The 22,453-nt window shown below is 41.1% G+C and overlaps 1 protein-coding gene across 5 annotated transcripts; it reads left to right on the forward strand.

Annotated features, from left to right (window-relative positions):
• The first annotated feature begins 1,185 nt into the window (after positions 1-1,185).
• On the forward strand, positions 1,186-18,156 carry MED17 (mediator complex subunit 17). Of its 5 annotated transcripts, none has more exons than XM_038371551.2 (12): positions 1,186-1,800; positions 2,812-2,978; positions 3,643-3,862; positions 5,028-5,164; positions 5,263-5,347; positions 7,926-8,078; positions 9,059-9,189; positions 11,917-12,101; positions 12,888-13,025; positions 14,951-15,068; positions 16,542-16,701; positions 17,684-18,156. In XM_038371551.2, the coding sequence occupies exons 1-12, from the start codon at positions 1,557-1,559 to the stop codon at positions 17,887-17,889; spliced, it is 1,944 nt and encodes a 647-aa protein (XP_038227479.1). In that variant the 5' UTR covers positions 1,186-1,556; the 3' UTR covers positions 17,890-18,156. The 5 variants fall into 5 exon arrangements, with proteins under 5 accessions (XP_038227479.1, XP_043360081.1, XP_043360080.1 ...); XM_043504147.1 differs by lacking the exon at positions 1,186-1,800 and adding an exon at positions 1,976-2,400; XM_043504148.1 differs by lacking the exon at positions 1,186-1,800 and adding an exon at positions 2,663-2,678.
• The last annotated feature ends 4,297 nt before the right edge of the window (positions 18,157-22,453 follow it).

A 22,453-nucleotide genomic window follows, 5' to 3' on the forward strand; every position in this document is an offset into this window, starting at 1 on the left:
TGCCAGAATTAGAATATGTGTGCCATCTATCGCCCCTCTGTAGTTAGGGAAACCCATTTGTGCAAAACCATCCACAATGTCATACACGTTACCCAGAGTCACAGCTCTTCTGTCAGGATGCGATAATAGCCCTGCAACCTTGCATCAATACGATTCCAACGGTCGACTTTCCCACTCCCAACTGGTTAGCAACCGATCGGTAGCTGTCTGGAATTGCCAGATTGCAATAGCTACCCGCTTCTCCACCGTCAGGGAAGCTCTCAATCTCGTGTCCTTGCGCCACAGGGTTGGGGCGAGCTCCTCACACAGTCCCATGAAAGTGGCTTTTTTCATCTGAAAGTTCTGCAGCCACTGCTCGTCATCCCAGACTTGCATGACGATGTGATCCCACCACTCAGTGCTTGTTTCCTGAGCCCAAAAGCGGCGTTCCACGGCGGTGAGCATGTCCGTGAATGCCACAAGCAAACTTAAAGGAGTACTTGTGGCACCTTAGAGACTAACAAATTTATTAGAGCATAAGCTTTCGTGAGCTACAGCAAGGTGCCACAAGTACCCCTTTTCTTTTTGCGAATACAGACTAACACGGCTGCTACTCTGAAACAAGCAAACTTGTGTCATATGCGTTATTTGAGTCGATATGAATTTCGGAGCCCTCACCGTCATTTTGGATCATAAGGAATAACTCGACTACCAAACGTGACGTGCTGGCGAGACTCGTCAGCATACTCCTCAGCCGTTCGGGCACCGTTCCCGCAGACCGAAAGGGAAGACAGAGCACGCAGTACAAAAGACGGTGCTAAATGTGGAGGGAAGCAGAGGGAGTGCTGGGATGCCAGCCGATGCATGACGGGGCGTTGGGACAGGACCCAGAACGCCCCGCGCCCCCTTCCCACAAGCCACAGCGCCTGAATGGGACGGGGTGCTCTGTGGGGCAGCTGCCCACAATGCACCGCTCCCGGGGCCGCAAACGTGGCCACGCCCGTGCGCTTGGAGCTGTCTGCGTGGACAGCCTGGCGCTTGCCCCACGGCGCTCTCCGCAGGCGGGTTTAACTCAGGGCGCTCTACGTCTGCAAGCGTAGCCACGCCCTCGGCGTGTGGAAACTTAGATCTTGCCCTTTCCGACCACAAAAAGGGGGGGGGAGGGGCACCAGCTGGCGCTTGTTGTAGAGGGGGGCGGGGGCTGAGGCACGGCAAGCTCCTCCCCACGCCGCGCCTGACAACCCGGCTGCGGGGCGGCAACTCTAGACCGGCACAGAACCAAGCCCGGGCCGCCGGGTCTCGCCCCCGCCCCACGGCCGGACCTAGGCAGCGCCTCCCTCTGTTCTCCACTTCCCCGCCGGGACCCCGCAAGTCCGAACTCTCCCGAGGCCCCCTCCGGAAAGAGCCGAAGCCCGCAGCGGCCGCCGGGCGGTGGCCGCGCCCCGAGGCGGTGTGTCCCTGGCCGCTGCCCGTAGGCGTGGTGCGCATGCTCGGCGGGGCCTGTCAGCCTCGGCTCGGGGGGAGGGGGCTGCGCGCTCCGCTCGCCCGTGGCCCGCGGCGCCCCAGCCGCCGGGAAGATGTCGGGGGCGCCGGCGGTGCGGATCAGCATCGAGTCGGCGAGCGAGAAGCAGGTGCAGGAGGTGGGGCTGGACGGCAGCGAGACCTACCTGCAGCCGCTCTCCATGTCCCAGAACCTGGCGCGCCTGGCGCAGCGCATCGACTTCAGCCAGGGCTCCGGCTCCGAGGAGGACGAGCCGCCGCCGCCGCCTGGCGCGCAGGCCCGCGACTGGGCCGCGCCCGGGGACGCCGAGGACGAGGAGGGTGAGAGAGAGAGAACGGGGCGGGGGGGGGGCAGCAAGGACCCCCCCCCCACACACACACCCCCTCGGCTGCGCGCCTCCGCCCCGCCGCAGGGCTCCCCACCGCCGCCCGCTGCCCCCGCGCTGGGACCCAGCCTCCGGGAGGCAGCGCCGGTGCCCCTCCTGGATCCCCAGGGGCAGCCCTCCGCACGGGGCAGCGTCCTAGCCCAGCTCCGGTGCGTTCTGTGAGTCGTGGCCAGCCCCTAAGGGGCCTGGCGTGTTGGCCCTGACCCGAGAGCTGCGCAGCACGGGTGGCCCCGCTGAAGTCGCTGGGATCCTTGCAGGCCCACCTGTGCGGCGCAGCGGGTAGGATCCATGCCACGAAGTGGTTCGGGTGACGTGGAAATGCCACTCCTGGACTAAACTAGCCTTCGGCAGCATCCAGCGCTGTCATGGTCCATGCCCTGCCTGAGCCTGTGTATTCTGACCACTAGTGTTGGCAGCCAAGCAGTACTAGGGTGGGGGGTTCTGCATTGAATGTAGTATGAGATACCTTTCTCCCTCAATAGCTGAGCAAACTATGGTGGTAACTCTTTCCTGGGAGAGACATACTAGTCAAAACATGAGTTTGGGTGTCCTGTCATTGCAGTCGCCTATATTAGCCGATTGCTAATGCAACCTGGTTTGTGCATTTGAGGCCTAAAGCACTTCAGATCCTGAACAAGCTCCCACTTACATGACTTGACCAGTGCACCAGAGACTCCAAAGTAAAAGCCATGTGCTGTTTCATTTTGAACTGAGCTAAAGAGCTGTGGCACTTTAGCTGGGGCAATAAGGCTCTTATTCTTTCTGGATTAGGCTCAGAGGAGGACATTTAACATACACCTACATAAATAAAAGGTGTATTTTAAAATGCAAAATTTTCAGATTATTTGCAGACTGTTTATGCTCTGCTTTCAGTTTAAGGACCAGTATGGTATAGACACTGTATTTGCAATTGGAATATAAACCTTTGTTTTGTTTTTGTGCTTAGGGTTGGTAAAGTTTCAACCATCTCTTTGGCCTTGGGATTCAGTGAGAAACAATTTAAGAGGTGCCTTGACTGAGATGTGTGTGCTCTATGATGTTCTCAGCATTGTCAAAGATAAAAAATTCATGACTCTGGATCCAGTTGTTCAGGATCCGCTTCCCCCAAAGCAGGTACAAACGATCTTACTGTTTAATACATCCTGATAACTTAATACTGAAGATCCCATACAACTGGGACTTCTTACATAACCACAAAACAGGTATAGCCTAGGGCAAGCCTCCCCATCCTGTCCTACCACAGTGCCTCATCTTTCAACTGGAGGGACCACTTCTAGGGGAGAGAGGGTAGCTCAGTCTCAGTGATGTATCTGCTGAGGCTGCCAGTAAGTGTGCTACTTATAGTAGTGTGATACCTGCATATGAAACTAAGGGCTTGTCTACACTTACATTTTATAGCATTCTAACTTGCTGGCTCAGGGGGGGTGAAAAATCACCCTCCACAGCACAGCAAGTTAGTACGCTTTAAAGCGTCAGTGTGGACAGGCTCCAAGCGCTGGAAGCAGTGCTCCCAGCGCTTGGAGCTATTCCCCTTGTGGAGGTGGATTACCAGGAGCGCTCACGCCTGACCACACTCACACTTCAAAGTGCTCCTGTGGCAGCGCTTTGAAGTTTCTAGTGTAGACGTAGCATAATTTCAAAATCAGTTACTAAATAGCACAGCAGACGACAATTTTTAGTCACTACTAGTTTCCAATAATTAGAACTATGAAGATTTGTTTACAAATTAAAAATATTTACAACAGCTCAAAATTGGAATTTATTTTCATATTTCCAGAATCCTCAGACTTTACAGTTAATTTCAAAGAAGAAGTCACTAGCTGGAGCAGCCCAAATCCTGTTGAAAGGAGCAGAAAGATTATCCAAATCAGTTGCAGAAAACCAGGAAAATAAAAGACAGCGAGATTTCAACTCTGAGCTCTTGAGATTGAGGCAGCACTGGAAGCTGAGGAAAGTGGGAGATAAAATCCTCGGGGATCTGAGCTACAGAAGTGCAGGTATCAAGAATGAATCTTAAATCTTTTATTTCACTAAACCATTTTTGACAATTAATTGTAAACACCAAAGTTGGAAAGGAATGATTTGAAGTGGTAAAATACTATAAATACTGTGAAGGAACTAAGAAAAAGGAGAACTTATATTTAATAACAGGAGAAACATCCTGGTATTGAGATCTCAAAGATAGTGATAAAGCTGCATCACTTTTGTTACATTAAAAGGACTGTTTGGAGTACTGAAAAGATACTTTTAAGGATCAATCCTGCATTGGGGTGGGTTAGATGAATAGTAGTTTTTCTTCATCTCTGATTTCTATTATCTAGATTTGTTCTGTAAAAATTATTCAAAAGATATTTGGTCACTTTTATTCTTTTCTGAATTGATATACAACCCCCCATATTCCAAAGTACAGACTTTACAATACTAAAATGTAGTTTGTGAAGTATTAAATGAGAGATGATAAAATGTTATTGAATAGAACATACTAGGTACTATAACCTGGGAAAGAGATCTAGTACGATACACAAAAGGTGGTTGGTTGTGTTGTTGTTCATACAAGGTTAATAATGTCCTGATTCAGTAAGTAATTAAGCAAGTGATGAATTACACACACGTAAGCCCTTGTGTAAGTGTTTGCGGCCTAAAGGAGAATGTGGCATCACCATGACAAAATGAAAGAACCACTTTATTGTACCATCTAAATATCTGTACATTAATCTGTTAAAAAAATAAATCCAAAGAGTTTTAAGCATTATGTGGAAACATAATGTGATCATTTTGAGCTGGGAGTAAAATATTCAGGTGCAACGTCCCTTACTAGTAAAATCACAGGTACCACGACATTTAAGCCAACAACTCCCCTCTCTTACCTCCCCCACTCCCAATGCCCAGAAAAAAGGAAAGGAAACCATATAATTCAAATCATATTGTTCCACTGTATTTCTTAGTGATAACACGTAGAGCCTCTTCAATTGACAATTATGGGGTGGAGATGAGACATTTTACTGAATTGAAAACCACCCCCCGCCCCCAAGAAACAATGTTAGTCAAATGTAAGCAATATCTCTCATACGATGCAAAGATGAGAAGACTTCTAATCCATAAAAACGTTGTCTTGTGAAAGTTTTTAGATGTTTTCATGATATTTTCTGTTTCCCTTTTTAGGATCCCTCTTCCCTCATCATGGCACATTTGAAGTGATAAAGAACACAGATATTGATCTGGATAAGAAGATACCAGAAGATTACTGTCCTTTGGATGTTCAGATTCCAAGTGATTTAGAGGGATCAGCCTATATAAAGGTTTGCCAGAAACATTTGTTGGATAGTTTCTGTACTATTCATTTAGTTATAATACAGAAAACAAGACAAGTAACATTCTTTTTCATTTTCTTGTATAGGTTTCTATTCAAAAGCAAGCTCCAGACATAGGTGACCTTGGCACAGTTAACCTGTTTAAAAGACCTCTGCCAAAATCGAAACCAGGTACATTCTTTAAGCGCCAGTCTTAGGGATTGAGTTTGCATTTGACACTAAATTGGTGAATCTCATATTATGGAGAAATACTCGAGTAGTACCTGAAAATAAGAACAAAAGGGGAAATAATTTTCTCATTCTTGATTTAGCTGAAATTCTTCACCTAAATGCAAAATGAGACTTTGTAAATGTGACCCTTTCAAAATGTACATATGGATATGATGCTGTTGAAGGTGTAAAAATTCCTTCAATGACTCTAATGCACATGCTTGGCTTCTGAAATGAAGATGTTAAAACCATATTTGTTTAGAAGGAGAGTCAACCATCTAATTTGAGATTAATTGAAAATCACTTGCATAATATGGGTTCCATTTAAACCCTTTTCTCAAATTATTTTACTTGTATATATTTTAAGTATTCCAAGTATACAACAGGATAAACTAAGGTATAATCGTGTTTTTGACGGGGAGGAGCAACAGGGAGAAAGAAGCACATCAGGTGCCTTCTGTAGTTCCTGGAGCAAAGTAGCTAAATTTTGCTTGAAAAGGTTAATATTAATGGTAACTCAGTTTATTTAATATTCTGTTTCAAGCCAAAATTTAGATTGAGACATGTGATGTCAGCTCAGATCATTTATAGAACTGTTTAAGAAATTAAGAGCAAGTTTCTGAGATTTACTTGTATAAACAGGACGCCTGTATTTTACAAATTAATTGAGGATTAAGGAGCTCATAAAATTGATCTCAGAATTACAGTAGGTGTGGTGCACTGCTTTCTTCTTGTCCTTTAACCCATTGCTAAGCAATTTCCAGTGCACTCTAAAGGCTTGGAATGTGAAGGCATATTGACTTGTTCTTCATCAACATCACTTCTGTTACGTGATTTCACACGCACTCACACTCTCCACCCCCCCCCCCCGGTTGCAAAGAATGATCTTTATAATTGGTCATTCGTACGATTGGTGCTCATAAAATTGAGGTTCTACTGTAAATTTAGTGTTTAGAAGATATCTGTAAATTGGGAACACAAAGTCTATCCCGTCAATCTCTTGTATTGCTATTAAGTAAATGCAGGAAAAAACACAGTACGATTAAAGAAAACTACTTGAAATAGTCTTCATGGAGTGAAGTTGGAGTTATTAGTTTATGTAATAAATACTATATATTCTTTGCTAAATGGAAATTTCTATTAGATACGACTGGTACAGTGTTCAGCAGTAGCCGCCCACTTATTTAGTGGTGTTGGATGAAAGGAGGAGCTTATTACGCCAGTTCTTTAAGGTCTGCATTAGTTGCCTGTGCAATTAAAGGTGTTTATAGAGCAATATTAAGTCCTGAATGGTCTGGGACCTGGCTCCTTATGCTAGTGCATGGGGAGAGGCAGTCTCTTGACAGGTGAGGTCAGCTTGGATATTCTTGCATATTTCTGAGATTTAACTGTTTCAAGGCTGGGCATTTTAATTGGGGAGTGCTCAGTGCTGGAAATAATTTTCCCATTTGCCTGACAGACCAGTGGTTTTATGTGAATTGATGGTATGTTGTCATTTGGAATACCATAGTCGGTTCTGGCCACTCCATCTCAAAAGAGATTTAATATGATTAGAAGAGATTTAAAGGTGAGTAATAAAAAGTACTAGATGCAGGGAGAGCGTGAAAACATTGGGAGTTAACTCTAGTGAGGAGACAATTATAAGGGGAAATGATAGCAGTATAGAGCAGGTGAATTGGATGCTCCTATTTACCTTTTCTCATAATACAAGCCCAGGAGGACATCCAGTCTGAATGAAAGGTGATACTTTTAAAAACTCATAAGTGGAAATGTTTTTTCATAACACTTACGGAATCTGTGGAATTTCTTTTCTGTAAGATATCAGTGAATCTAAAAGCTTAGCAGAATTTAAAAAAAACTAGATGTTCTTATGAATAATGACCTCCACAATTTCAAACTAAGACATGAGATTTCATGCTTCAGAAGCCAGTCACTAAGTTTTGGGCTTAAAAAGAAACTTGGTGCTGGCTGCTCATAGACAGAATTCTGTACTAGATAGACCACTGGTCTGATCTCGTATGGTAATCTTTATGTTCAGGGCATGAGGCCCATCTATTTATTCAGGCCAATATTTTTAAAAATGGGAGCCTAAATTTTGGCTTCTAAATCCATACTGAAGCACCTTCCTGATTTTAAAAAATGTTGTGTGTTTATGTGCATGTGTTAACTTTGCAAGTCTAAATACACTGTTTTGAAAGTGTGCCTCAAAGAGATTGCAAACCAAGTAAGCAGACTGTTGTCTTAACTGTTTGTACAGTGCCCAGCACAGTGTAGCAGGGCTATCTAGGTGCTAGTGCAATACAAATAGTTAATAAAGTGCACATGTAAGCATGGTTAAAATTCACTAATGTTTGGTGTTCACTCACATAATTGAGATAATATTATAACAAGGTTCAGCTTAGGTGGGAACAGTAGGCTAGATTTTTCCAGTCACACTGATCACTTGGTGCCTTAGTCATTCTCTAACAGCTGAGATCTAAATTAGTAAAATGGGTTGCTTTTTGTTTCTTTGAAAACTTGGATGGCTCGTGTATTTCAGGTGCTCCACATTGGCAGACAAAACTGGAGGCTGCACAAAATGTTCTCTTATGTAAAGAAATATTTGCTCAGTTGTCTCGAGAAGCTGTTCAAATTAAATCACAAATTCCTCACATTGTTGTGAAGAACCAGATCATCTCCCAGCCTTTTCCAGGTAAGAAGCCTTGCGAGACTCTTGTCGAGGAACATGGAATCAACAGAATTGTCTATTTTAATCCAGACTTAAACTTTGATTTGTATGATGTTTAGGCAAGGTCAGTTGACCTCCTTGTCTGTCCTTATACCAAATGAAGAATTGGATTAAAAGTAAGACTTCCCTAGAAACCACATTATGCATCTGATCTTTTCTGACTAAAGCGTGTTTTGTTTTGTTTTAAATTACCGTCATGGTGCACTTGTATTATTTCAGTAGTAGTGGTACCAACAACAAAAGTTGTGGTAGTCCAGTATACCACCTTGTGGGGACTGGAATTTGAGGGTTTTTATCAGTCCTTCTCTCCAGAGGTATGTTTATGGGAGACTACAAAACTTCTAATTGACTTGTATTAATGGTACCTGAATAGAGCTAAGTCTAATACCCTTCAATCAGGCTGGCCCAACAATATGGGGACTCTGAAAACATCCTCTGTGCTCAGAGTTGCCTTGAGAATCTACACCATCCTCTCTTCTTCCCCCCTCCGCTTCCACCCACCCCCGCTGAGGGTGATCCTGACTCCATCTTTTGAAGATTTTTTTGGATTGCTTCAAAAAATATAATGGTTGGTAAACTGGATGATATGAGAATTATTTCTTCCCCAGTATGCTGCTGGGTCTCGCTCTTAGGAGACTTTCCTTTTCTTCACTTGATAAGGAATTATAAATGAAAAATACCTCTTAAGTCACGAGTTGATCCCTGGGCACTTTTTTTTAATTATATCTTGAATTACAAATTGGCAAAATGATCATCTTTTCTTTTCTGGTTTGCACAGTGTGACATGATAGTTTGTTTGAATTTCTCTGAAACAACATTGATTGCAAAGCTACTGATTCTGAAAGGGGATAAGGGGAAGAGAAGAATAAATTATCCTGTCTTGTTTCTACTTATCAGCATGATAATGTTGACAAGTGTTTTTGCTTTTCATTTGCTTTATACAGGTTTGCAGTTGTCTATTTCTTTGTGTCACTCTTCTAATGATAAGAAATCCCAAAAAGCTGCTTCTGAAAAACAAAGTCCAGAGGATCACCTCTATGTTCTGGAACACAATTTGCATCAGCTGATCAGAGAGGTAATGCATTTTTAGTTGAACACTGAAGTTCTCTTATTTCCCATTCATAGTCTCTGAGCACATCATATAATTATAATACTGCCAGAGGCCAGTCATTTTCTATCCAGCTGTATAAGGCAGCCTCTGTTGCATATCTGAGAAATGCCACTATTGTGTAGATATGCAAAGCTGATACCAGGAGTTCCACTTGGACCTTCATGGGATATTGTTTCCTGAATGTAGCCTCTAAGTCAGATGCTCATTTCAGGAGAATGGTCCATGCAGACAATGCTTAAAGTGGAAAGAACAGTTACTTACCATAATTGTGGTTCTTTTGAGATCATTCTCCCCATTCCTCTTTTTCACTATTCTGGACTCTTACTATAAATTCTTGATTCATTAGAAGGAGCTGCATGAGTCTGTGCCCCCTTATATCTCTTTGGGGGCAAGGAAAGCACAAAGACATGCATAGCCTTTTTAAAAAAAAAAAAAAGTAGAAAGTTCTACTCTAGAAAGTTCTGAGATCATATGACCAGGATATGTGCATCTTCTTCAGCATGGTTCCAGTGAATACTGAAGCAAAATAGGCATTACACACCTCAGCCTTCTTGATGTCCTCAGTTATTTGCTCTTTTCCCCTGTGATAGAAGGCCTATACTTCCCTTTGTCTTTCTCTTGCTCCTGCTGTATTTACAGAACCTCTTTTGTCTTTTATGTCCCTTGTTAGATGTAACTCATTTTGTATCTTAGCCTGATTTTGTCCCTACATGTTTGTGCTATTCTTCTGTATTCCTCCTTAGCAATTTGTCCATGTTTTCCTTTGTTGTAGGATTCCTTTTTGGTTTTCTGGTCATTAAAGAGCTCTTGATGGAGCCCTATTGGCCTCTTACTATTTTTGACAGGTTTCAGAGTAGCAGCCGTGTTAGTCTGTATTCGCAAAAAGAAAAGGAGTACTTGTGGCACCTTAGAGACTAACAAATTTATTAGAGCATAAGCTTTCGTGAGCTGAGCTGTAGCTCACGAAAGCTTATGCTCTAATAAATTTGTTAGTCTCTAAGGTGCCAGAAGTACTCCTTTTCTTTTTACTATTTTTGGTATCTTTCCTTCACATCGGAATAGTTTTCAGTTGTGCCTTTAATGTTGTCTCATTGAGAAACTGCCAGCTCTTCTGAACTTTTTATCCCTTAGATTTTCTTCCCATTTTCATTCCTACTAGCTCTCTGAGTTTGTTCAAGTCTGTTTTTTCTCAAAGTCCATTTTCCTTATTCTGCTGGTCTTACTCTTTGCTTTCCTTAGACTCATGAAATCTGTCCTCTCATAATCACTTTTACCCAAATTGACTTCCACCTTCAGATTTGCAACCAACTCCTCTGTGTTGGTCAGAATCAAATCTAACATGGCTGTCCTCCAGTTACTTTCCTAACTTTCTGAAACAAAAAATTGTCTCCAGTACATTCCAAGAACTTGTGGGAAACTTTATATGTTGTCATACTATTGCAATAGACATTTGGGCAGTTAATCTCTCTTCCTCCCCCTCCATTACTACCAGGTCTTGTGTTTTGGATATTTCTGTTGGTTGTTCTAGAAATGCCTCATCGACTTCCTCTTCCTGATTTAGTTAGTCTATAGAGACTTCTACCATGATTAAGGCTATGTTTTAGTCATGGGTATTTTTAGTAAAGTCATGGACAGGTCACTGGCAGTAAACAAAAATTCACAGCCATGACCTGTCCATGACTTGTACTATATACCCCTAACTAAAACTTGGGCTTTGGGTGCTGGTGGGGGAGGTTGGCCTGGGAACCCCGCAGGTGCTGGGGGAAGGGAGGGTTGGCAGGGCTAGCAGGCTCCCTACCTGGCTCCGTGTAGCTCCCCAGAAGCGACCGGCATGTCCTTGTAGCTCCTAGAGGGAGGGAAGGCCGGGGTCTCCACACACTGGCTCCGCAGCTCCCATTCACTGGGAACCGCAGCTAATGGGAACTGTGGGGGCGGTGCCCGCAGGCGGGGGCAGCTGCAGAGCCTCCTGGTCCCTCCACCTAGGAGCTACAGGGACATGCCAGCCACTTCCAGGGAATCCCCCGAAATAAGTGTCGTCCTGCACCCCAGCGCTGGTTCCCCACCCAAGCTACTGCTGCTGGCGAGGTGGCCCACGGAGCATGGTGGCACGAGACTGCCCAAGCAGCGGCTGGCCACAGCCACTGCAGAAGTCACAGAGGTCATGGAATGTCACAGAATCTGTGACTTCCGTGACCTCCGTGACAGACACGCAGCCTTAATCATGATGTCACTCCTATTTTTCTCCCTTTTTATCTTTACTCTGAGACTTTCAACTGGTCTGCCACTCATTTCCGTCTGGACCTCAGAACTAGTGTATTTATTCTTGATGCATAATGCAACATCTCCTCCCTTTTAGTTTTCCCTTCCTGGTGTGCAAAAGATCCAAATAAACAGGGAAGCAGACTATACAGGGAAATATGAAACGGACTGTTCGTAAAGTGCAGTCAAATGCACAAAGTAAAACTAGAAAAATGAATACTTTTCTTAGTGTTTTACAGTGATTATAGGTATTAAAATAGCATGCAGCTTTTTTTTTTCCCCCAGAAGTGTGATTTTTTTTTTTAAATTATCCTCATAAAACATGAGGCAGTGTATTATAATTGGTTAGCGGTATGTATTAGAAGAGCACGTACTTGAGATTTGTTATCTTCTCCTCCTGTCATGCCTCCTAACTGCTCTTGTTTGTTGCAGTTCCACAAGCAAACTTTGAGCTCTACAATGATGCCACATCCAGCTAGTGCTCCATTTGGCCATAAGAGAATGAGAATGGCAGGACCTCAGGCTTTTGATAAAAATGACATCAGTTCCTTACAACCAAATGAAGGGCTTCTGGAAAAGATCATTAAACAGGCAAAACACATCTTTCTGAGGCGCAGGTATGCGCACAAGCTATTCTTGGTAAAGTCATAGTAAAACTAATCCTTCTGTGTTCCACACAGGCTGTGAATTAATTTTTGAAAATGTTCCCAAAACTTATTATTATTGTTCCAGAATGCTTTTCTAAGAGTTTTTGTTGGTGCCTAATATTTAAGATTAAAAATCCTATCTCCAAGTATGTGAGTGTAGTGACACCCATGGAATGCAAAAACAGAAAGTTTAATACTACTTGTAAGATACCCCTCTGCAGGATACTTTTAATATCTTGATAGTTGTCTCTGCTTTAACAAAAGCACTACCTCCGTCCTTTTCAGTACTTTCCTCTGTACACTGTGTAAAAACACATAGCTGATCTCTATGCTGAATAACCTGTGTTTATATTTTACATGCACCCCCAAAGATAGTCTTAAAGTGTAAGTAGATACGCTTCTTTTGCAATTCAGGCACCAAAACTGTTTTGGTCTCTTTGTGTGTGCCCAAACTGCTCACCTTATAATGCAAATAAATGTAGCTTTAGGTGTCATAAAGCTTAGTTTTGTGAAATAAGTTTATTTTACAGTGTACTTTACAGCACCGGCTAGATCAAACTGAGGTCTACTCACTACCCTGACTTTATTTGGAGAAAAGATGGTGGCATACACGATCTAGATATCTAGACCATGATTTTATTATCCCTATCCACTTTAGTCATGGAAGTCATAATAGAACTAGGGCTGTCAAGCGATTTTAAAAAAAAAAAAAATTAAGATTACTGGGGTGTGGTTTTTCTGCTTTTGTTTTTTTAGAACTGCTCAAACCATTGACAGCTTAGCTAGTCGTATTGAGGATCCACAGATTCAGGCCCATTGGTCAAACATAAATGATGTTTATGAATCCAGTGTCAAAGTTCTAATAACTTCCCAAGGATATGAGCAAATATGCAAGTAAGTATGAAAACTGAAATATTCACTACTTGGATAGAGTTGTCTCTTTTAGCTATGGTGATTGAGTGCATATAACATTGTGTTGCTCCTATAAGATCCAATCCAACTTCAGGCAGACCAACGTGAGCTCAGTATTTGTGTATTTTGCTTTATATGTTCAGGTATGGAATATTAATGTGGTTGCAGAGAATGAGAGAAAATTTAACTTTCCACAGATTAAGATAAGCTTTACTTAAAAGTAACACTCTGCGAAAACAGCTTTCAGAAGAGACCCTAAAGTTAAAGGCTATCTGCCTTCTGTAGCAAAAATGTTACAGTTATGTAGGAATTTAGTACATATATATTACCTTTTTCTTCAAATGACTCTGACGGTATTCCTTTAGGGGAAGAGTCAAATGTTGGGCCTGGTTACTAAAAGTGTCTTTAAAATGCTTTCTTCTACTTCCACATTAATGGGCTGGAGAAACTGCTAGATCTCTGAACCAAGAATTGCAACCTTATTAATATCTGTTGGCTTGTCTGTACAGAAACTGGCACTAAAATAATCACTTGAAATAACTAAAGGCATGAATTTCAGTGCAATTCTGTGTGCGGACGTTCTGTAATACAGGTGTCTATACACAGACTTCTACCAAAATAGACATTCATATTGCAGGATTGAATGTCTACACGCAGACTTGCACTTAAATAATTAAAGGCATGAATTACTACTCGTTTAGTTACTTTGGTTCCAGTTGCCATGCTGGTAAGTCCTCAGTTCTGTGCTTCATTGGGTGACCCTGAATTTATTGAGAGCACAGATGAGTCCCATGTGGGGTGTACTGGGTCTTCACCCTCTGCTGGCTCTGTTCTTTTAAGTTGACAGGGAATTGCATTTGAAGAGATTCTGTGCTCTTGGAGCACTTCAGCGAACAGGAATCTTACCAGCTAGAGTGAGATTGATATTGATATTGACAAGAATAGAGCTGGCTGGGAGAGAGAGGATGTATGTTATGTCACCTGCATCTCTGATGATAAACCAACATCCACTGTTCTAAGTTAACCAAAATATTTTAAACAGAATTTACCAAGCAACCTTGAAAGGTTTGTTAGGGCTCCCCTGCCCTTCCTTGGTTCTTGTCACACAGACAGAAAGCAGAAGGCCAGAGTCCAAAGTGCAGGCAATGTAATGTTTATTGGGGTTACCAAGCAAGCATAATCCCATCTCTTTACATCAGTAGAGCTTTTCTTTTTTCCCCACCATCTCCTTCTTAACAGGCTTAATTATACCTGTAGTGCTCACCGCTGGTACCACCCATTATAATTTATGGTCATGTTCCATTTTGGAGAGTTTTGAGTCTCTGGGTTTCAGTACCACCTCTTTTGTGCCCCATGGGAGGGGTAGGAAGCGAGGTTGTGTACTGGCCAAGGCTACCTTTTCTTTGGTTTTTAGTGTTTCTTATATCGCCCCTCACAACTGGGAGTCGAGGCAGTCATATATTAAACTCCTGCCATACAACACTTAAGCTCTGTTATCTTTTCTCATTATACAGAAAACCCCATCTGTAGGCAGAAGCAACACACAGTGTCTTTGTTCCTTATTCACATATGTTAGTAAGGATATAAGAATATCAAAAGTCAGACAGGCAAACAAAACGGAAAATTCTATCTCAGGCTAATAAACAGGCCTCAGTACTATATTACCATATCTAACAAGGTTCATGCTTTGTTAATCATTCAAATAGAAGCCGTTTCCCATGTCTGTCCTAATCAAGAACATGAGGGTGTCAAGATGGTAGCTTTCTCTTGGATTGTTCTTTAGCGTTTGTAAGATGCCTTTAAAAGTGACTTTTTAAATTAGGAACTTTTATTAATGTAGTTGTAAACTACCAACTTCTAGATGATTTTTCAATAAATATACTGATTGTATCTTTTTTCTTTAAAAGGTCCATTCAGCTACAGCTGAACGTTGGAGTTGAACAGATCAGGGTAGTGCATAGAGATGGAAGAGTTATTACGTTGTCCCATCAAGAACAAGAATTACAGGATTTCCTTCTGTCTCAGGTAAACTCACGTTCAATTCCTGGGATTTTTTTACTTACATGTGTTTATCTTGTGTCTGCGATTGGGATGAACAATAATAAGTAGCATGAGTGTATTTGAAACAAAAGTATTGTTTATTGTCAGATAGAAACTAGGTAGAAATTCCACATGTGCATACAAGAATGTCAGTAATTTTGTGGGTTTAGTGATGATTGACCACATTCTCCATAAAGAAATGTTTGTGTATCAACTGTGGGAACTGTATCATGTTTTAGCCAGGTGGATGTGAGTTCAGAAATACTAACAAAGAAGTTCATTTGAAATACATTTAAATACATTGTTTGTGCTATTCACCATGTGACCCTTCAGAACACAATGCTGATCTAACAAGCATGCTGCTTTTCTTAATCATAAGATTCTACTTGGTGGGAGCCATGTTGGACACTAAGGTATTTTTATGTAAAACAAACTTCTAGCCAAACCCCATCAGGAGTGGAGTTCTTAATAGTTAACATGCCCTTAATATCACTTTCAACGTTGTGTCAGGGTTTCCAACTTTGCATGTGACACTACTAAATCAGCTAACATTTGAATGAACTGTGGTTTCTTAACTGTTTACAATGAGTCTTGTTGTTTTTGTTCATAAGTGACAGTCTTTTCAATACACATTATGTAGTAAAGATGCAGGCATTACCTTTTTACAGTTTATAATGTGGAATGCTCAGACAAAGAAAAGTTGGAACAGATTCTGTTGAGGGAGGTATTATTTTCCTCTAATAAAGTAGTTTTCAAACTGGTTCACAGAGACCTGGCTGGTTACATGGCATTGGCTCCTCCCTGTTTCCAACAAATAAATCATTGTTAAAAGCAAACTAAAATGCTTTTTCTTATAAACAATTGCTGTAGTTTCCACTAGAATGTTACATGGGTGTAAGGTGTATTTGGTAACCCCAATTCTAATCTTCCCAAATTTGTCATGTTGGAATGATTCATTATTTGCTTTTCTGCATAATATCCTGTAAATGCTTCACAAAAAGGGTTAGGTGTCTCTCTTAATTGGATGTGGGACTAAAGGAAGGACACTTCTGAAACCTTAACCATATACAAGCTTTTTGAGTAGCTTTAGAGACTTGTGTTGTGTTAGTTTAAAATCCAGAACTTGTAAAGAACCTCACAAAAGCTATACGCTGAAAGAGTTATAGATGTAGTGAACTGTGTAGCTTGTGTATACTGAATAACGCTATCTTCTCCACCCCCAAATGAGCTAGTAACAGGAATGTATGAAGTCAAATTTCTACTTGCTATTATATGAATTGAGGTATTTCTATAAAATTACCAATTCTTCTGAAACAGGTTGGTGCATTTGAGGTGGAAATCACTTATTTTTTTTCTTAAATGAGTAATACAGGACAGGAAACAAAGAACAGGAACCAGGGACAACAAAAACAGTAAGAGACAAAGATAAAAAAAACCTAATCCTCTGTCTTCTTTCAGATGTCCCAACATCAAGTACATGCAGTTCAGCAGCTGGCTAAAGTTATGGGATGGCACGTGTTAAGTTTCAGTAATCATGTGGGTCTGGGACCTGTAGAGAGTATCGGCAATGCATCAGCAATAACTGTGGCATCGCCAAGCGGAGACTATGCTATTTCAGGTAGAATTTTCTATGATTTATAATAGAAATGTATGAGAACTATAGACTTTATAGCAGTTTTGATTATAGAATCAATCTTGAGAGTTTATGGCATTATATAACAAAGTATTTTATAAATAAGCTTTTTATTTTATGGGTAGAATTGACATCTACGCAAAGTAGTGATTTAATTAAGTTGGCTACTCGTTGCTGTTTAAGCCGATTACCCCACATACTAAAGCATTTTTTAAAATATTGTTTTCTGATTTTGTTCTGTAATAAATGCAGGAGAAATAAATTGTTGCATATTTAAGATAAAGTAATTTTGCATTACACATAGTATAAGGCCACTAGAACTAATCATTCCTGGTCTTGTGCTCTGATCACTAGCCCTAATGCTTCCATATGCACTGATAATGCTGCATTGAAAAGCTTTGTCCCCTCACTAAATCAGTTTGACTGTGCTATCTTAGAGAAAGAGCTAGATTCCCACAGTACTTTAAAAAAAGAATGGCAAAGATCTCTCTGATAGTAGCTGTAACAAAAATGTTGGGAGACTTCATAATTGTCTCTTTGAAAGATTGTCAGGTGAGTACACTGAAAGAATTTCTCTATAAAATCTTCTTGAGAGGGCCCATAAATACATTCCTAAGATTCAGACTTGGGATAAAGCTCAATGGGAATTGCTGAAAACATTTTAGGATTCCTGGGCTCATTTAACTTTCCTGAATACAGTTGTTGACTGCTGGTTTGCTCTGACCAGGTAAATGTAGTGCAAAAGAGCAATGAAAACATACAGGGAAAATGGGAAAACTTGAGAGCAAGTCAGAAGAAGACTTCATTAGAAGTAACAGCGTTTTAATTTTTTTTGTTTTTAGTTACAATATGGAAATGTACTTAAAGGGAAAATGTCCAGTTAGTGTACTTTGTATAGGGATATTTAATATGATGAATTAAAAAAGCTGTAAAGGCTTTATACTTGTGTATTTTCTGTTCATTGCAGTACGTAATGGTCCTGAAAGTGGCAGCAAAGTTATGGTTCAGTTTCCACGGTGTCAGTGCAAAGACCTTCCCAAAAGTGATGTGCTACAAGACAGTAAATGGAACCATCTTCGTGGGCCATTCAAGGAAGTTCAGTGGAATAAAATGGAAGGGCGTAACTTTGTATATAAATTGGAGCTCCTCATGGCTGCCCTAACTCCATGCTAATTGCCTGACATCTTACTAAGGAGGACATTGGATTGCCACTCATTTGTAGTGGTATCGATGATCACAACAAAGGGAAACCTACCCTGGGAGACAATACATGAAAATAGAAAACAGTGCAGAAGTGTTCAGTTTTGCAGTTCTCTATAGATATGTTTCCATTGTGATTATGTCAGAACTATGTTACTTGCTATGTGAAATATGATTTTTTTAAATGTTCCTTTCAATTAAAGTTTAAAAATACCATTAAAATATGACCTTATTTTTCTAGCTTGTAGTGTTCATATGATACCAGGGGTGGAGTTTTGAAGATTGCTGTTTATTGCAGATGCCTAAAATAGCCTTTGCATTTGACTACTGAAAATTACTGAGAGAACACCTGACTAATTCATGTGATCAAATTTCTAAAGATACTTGAGTTAATGAACTACAAACATAATATAGCTTTCTGGTAATATTTTAGAATGGTTCAGATCCAATTGGCTATCCCAGTTTTCCTTTATAAAGTGAAGCTCAACAGCCGGTTCATTCCTGTATGGAAAAACCTCTGTTCATGTGTGACTTTGTTTTTTTTCCTCAAAAGACCGCCTGTAAGCTCTTCTGAGAGGTGATGATTTTTGGCCTTTAGAGAGTATATGTTATGCTACCACTGAGCATTTGGGGGAGCAGTCCTAATAGTCATAGCGTGTTCAGTGGCTTGCTCTTTTAACTGCTAGTGGATTTTTTGGATGGAAATAGACAATGAAGAGGACAGCAGACCCCATAATGAATTATTAAAGCCTCATAAGATTCATAATTCATGTCATCCTTTTGGAGTGAATCTTTGACATGAGCCCTTAAATTGGAGTGTCTCCGTGGGACCCTACTTTGGTGTGGCCTCTGGACATTCTTCCCCTATTCTTTTAAGGAAAAAAGTTTGTTCTACCTGAAGGTATGGTCAAGTATATGTGGGACTGTATCTGTGGGAATGTTCTCCAATGCCTGTTTGTTGACAAATTTTCTATCACCAATAATCATGGATGGACGTCACTGACCTGGAATGGACCTACCTGGGTGTAATTCAGATTTTGGCTTTCTCCAGAAGTGTTCTTGTGTAGCACCCAAAAGAAGGCAAAAGGGAGGGTCTTTCTGTGTTTGCATCTGAAGGCAGATGCAAGAAGTCCCCTCTCCTAAACTTAATTTGTTTTGTATGGACCCCGTGTTTGTTTGCAAATCCCAGACTAGGTTGAAGACAGGAACTGTTGTGATCATCTCTTGTAGTAATTGTGCTTGCAAGCTAACACTGTTCTTGTCTACTTTGGGTGACCTCAATGTTCACTCACACTAACTTTTTTGGGTGATTTGGGTACCACTAAAATCAAATAGGAAAGAAAATAAGGGAACATTTCTCGTTGAGATTGACACCTCTCATTAGTTTATCTTTAGGTTATGGTTCAAAGCGTATCTCTCTTGCCTGAAGTTGAATTGCTGGTGGTTTGTTCTGGCATCTGTAAGTTCTAGAATTATGTGCATACTGTACACTGAGGTCAATTAGTACATCTTGTAAATCACAGATAAAATGTGTGGATTGATTGAACCATGTTACTTCTGTGGTAACAGTGACTATTTTAGCTATCTTCCCCTAGTCATAGAGACTAGCTATAGCAACTATAAGACAATACATTCTGCAAATTGGTTTTTCAATGTGTGTGTTTCTAAGGCAGTTATTTTAATTACAATATTAATCACAAATATGGAACATATTTTTTTCACCACATTGAAGCACTAGTTTGTATCATAACTGATTTATGAAGGTGAAAACTTTTCGTTTTAGCCTCTTATTGAAGGGATATTTCAAGGGAGGAAATGAAAAAAATAGCAATTGAAAATAGTTTACAGGTGATTGAAACCTTACTGGAGGATACATATGACTTCTCCATAACATAACACTAAAAGTTCTTTTCCCCCATCTTACAAAGGCTTTACAAACACTGGTCATAGTTAGATTCCAGGTAGAGAAGGAGATGCTGTGTCTGCTGAACAAACTTACAAACGTCTGAGACCTTTGCCTCAGAGGCATGATTTAGAATGAGGTTGTTCCTAGCTCCCAGTCCTGTGCTCACACTACTACCGCATGCTTCTCTAGTTCAATACAAGAAAATGTGAGATTGTGAGCTAGGCTGAAAATCACAGGACTTTCTTTGGAATTTAAATTCATATTAGGGATACCACTGCACCCAGAAATAATGAACAAGCAGTCCCTGATGTCAGATTGAGGTCACAGTGAGGCTACTTTTTTTTAACTAATTTTGCAGGTTGCTACTTTTGTCACTTTTTGAAAAGGAAAGTAAATGCAAGGGTGTTTGTAGGTACTGCACAAAGGACTTGTACTTAAGAAATTGGCCAAGATGTTGAGATTTGCATGTGTAATGAGGTGTCCACCCCATATGAGGCCTGAAAGGGTTAAGGTGGCTAGGTGGGCCAATTAACTGCCCGGCTGCACCTGGAGGAGGAGCCAGTGTGCAGGGATTAATTAGATGAGGCTTGGATGGGAACAGGAGCTGAGAGCAGAAAGGGACTGACTGCAGTCTACTTCCCTGCAGGCCTCTGCGTGAAGGGAGGTGGGTTTGGGACTCTGGTATGTAGTCAACAATTATTCCTTGGGAGAAGGGAGTTTATGCTTGCAGTTTATGCAGAGCGGTGCAGGGTGGTCAGAAAGGGAAAAGCAGCAAGGTTTAGGATAGTGCAGACCTTGGCTGCTGATCAGAGGGTCCCTGCATTGGAACCTGGAGTAGAGGGCAGGTCCAGGTTACTCTACCAGCTACTGGGGAAGTGGCACAGACCAGCAGTGGAGAGCAGAAAGCCTGGGATAGTTTGCCCCAAGAGACTCTGATGCCACAGAAGGGAAGGACCACAGAGACCTGGCTGGAGCTCCAAGTCACCAAGAGGAAGCTGCAGCTCCTGGAGCGATAGGGGCTGCAGGGTGAGAGAGGACAATTGGTGGAGAGACCACCAGAGGACTGCGCAGCACCCAGGGAAGGAGCTAATCTCTAGAGCAGCCAGGAGGAGGCACCCTAGGATTGAGTGAGCTTCATGACGGTGTCAAAAGTTAGGTTTCTATACCCTTAGTTAGACACCTTAATAAGAGCCTGTCTCAAAAGTGCTGAGTTTCTACAGATGTCAATGGGAGTTCCTAGGAGCCTTATTTTCACAAGTGCTAAGTACCTAATTTCAGACACCTACATTTGAAAATTTTGGTAGTGTCTCCTTCATTTTTAGTATTGTAACTCAAAGGTATAGCTGCAAATAGCCTTTCTTAGTGCATTACTGTACATGTATGCATTTGCTGAATATTCTCTGTAATTGTTAAGGGGGCAAATATTATCAGTCAATGAGATGACATTTTGGTGTTTCCTATTTCCCTTATTCTGTTTTGTTAGCTGATGTCCAACATCAGTACTATATGCACTTGGATTGTCTTAGCGATCAATTTCACATTTAAGGCTTAAATCTTTAAGGATAAAGCCACAAAAGCAACCAAAATGTTCACACAACAAAAACTGTAGACTGTTCTGTAACGTTATCAATATTATGCTGTATGTATACATGGTCACTGTAAAGCACTTTGTGAGGAAGGATGTTATACAAACAGACCAAAACTCAATTCCTTTTTGTGCCACATGTTTTTTTTTTTTCTCATAGTCAAAGATTTTCCCAATGTATGGTGTACTTTCTGCAAGAATAAATTTCAGATACACTTCTTTTTTTTTCAGGGGATGATGCTCTAGGCACTACATCTCTGAAGTAATAAAGGCTTGTCCACATCCTTGCAGTCTATTGTAGCAGATATGAGGGGAAAAAAGGAATCAGTATGATGCCCCCTGAATATATGTACTCAGTGGGTGCCAGTGAGGAAATTAATATAATATAGCCTGAAAGACACTGGTAGTTAAATCTTTTATAAAGCTTATTTGTGTGTTTTTCTTTTATGGCTCAGATACTTTCTTGTAGGCCAAAATTTGTAGTCCATTTTCTAGTTATTCCTAGTTTGGTCTGCTCTACTTAGCTTTAAAAGACGGGGTAGTAGGAATGTCCACAACACAAAAATGTAGCACAATTTTATCATTCAAGTAAATTTTGTATTTTATTGCTTCTGTGATTTTCACCTATAAATTAGGCAAATATATTAGTGAAATGGATTTTAAAAGTAACAAATATCGAAGGCTTCAGTAGTGAGAGTCTTGCTTTACCGATATTAAGGTGTGTCAGTGCTGTTCTCAGGAAGATTTGGAATCACATTATCCATTAGTGACTAACAAATTTGAGCATAAGCTTTCGTGAGCTACAGCTCACTTCATCGGAATGCATCCAATGAAGTGAGCTGTAGCTCACGAAAGCTTATGTTCAAATAAATTTCTTAGTCTCTAAGGTGCCACAAGTCCTTCTTTTCTTTTTGCGAATACAGACTCCTTTTCTTTTTACTCTGAAACCTGTCATTATCCATTAGTGAAATACAGTGCAGCACGATAGCAAGTGATGGATACTAAGAGTCCTGCTGAAACTTCAGGGAGCAGGCAAAATGTAATAA

Source organism: Dermochelys coriacea, chromosome 1 (assembly GCF_009764565.3).
Source record: "Dermochelys coriacea isolate rDerCor1 chromosome 1, rDerCor1.pri.v4, whole genome shotgun sequence".
In the NCBI taxonomy this organism is placed as follows: Eukaryota; Metazoa; Chordata; order Testudines; family Dermochelyidae; genus Dermochelys; species Dermochelys coriacea.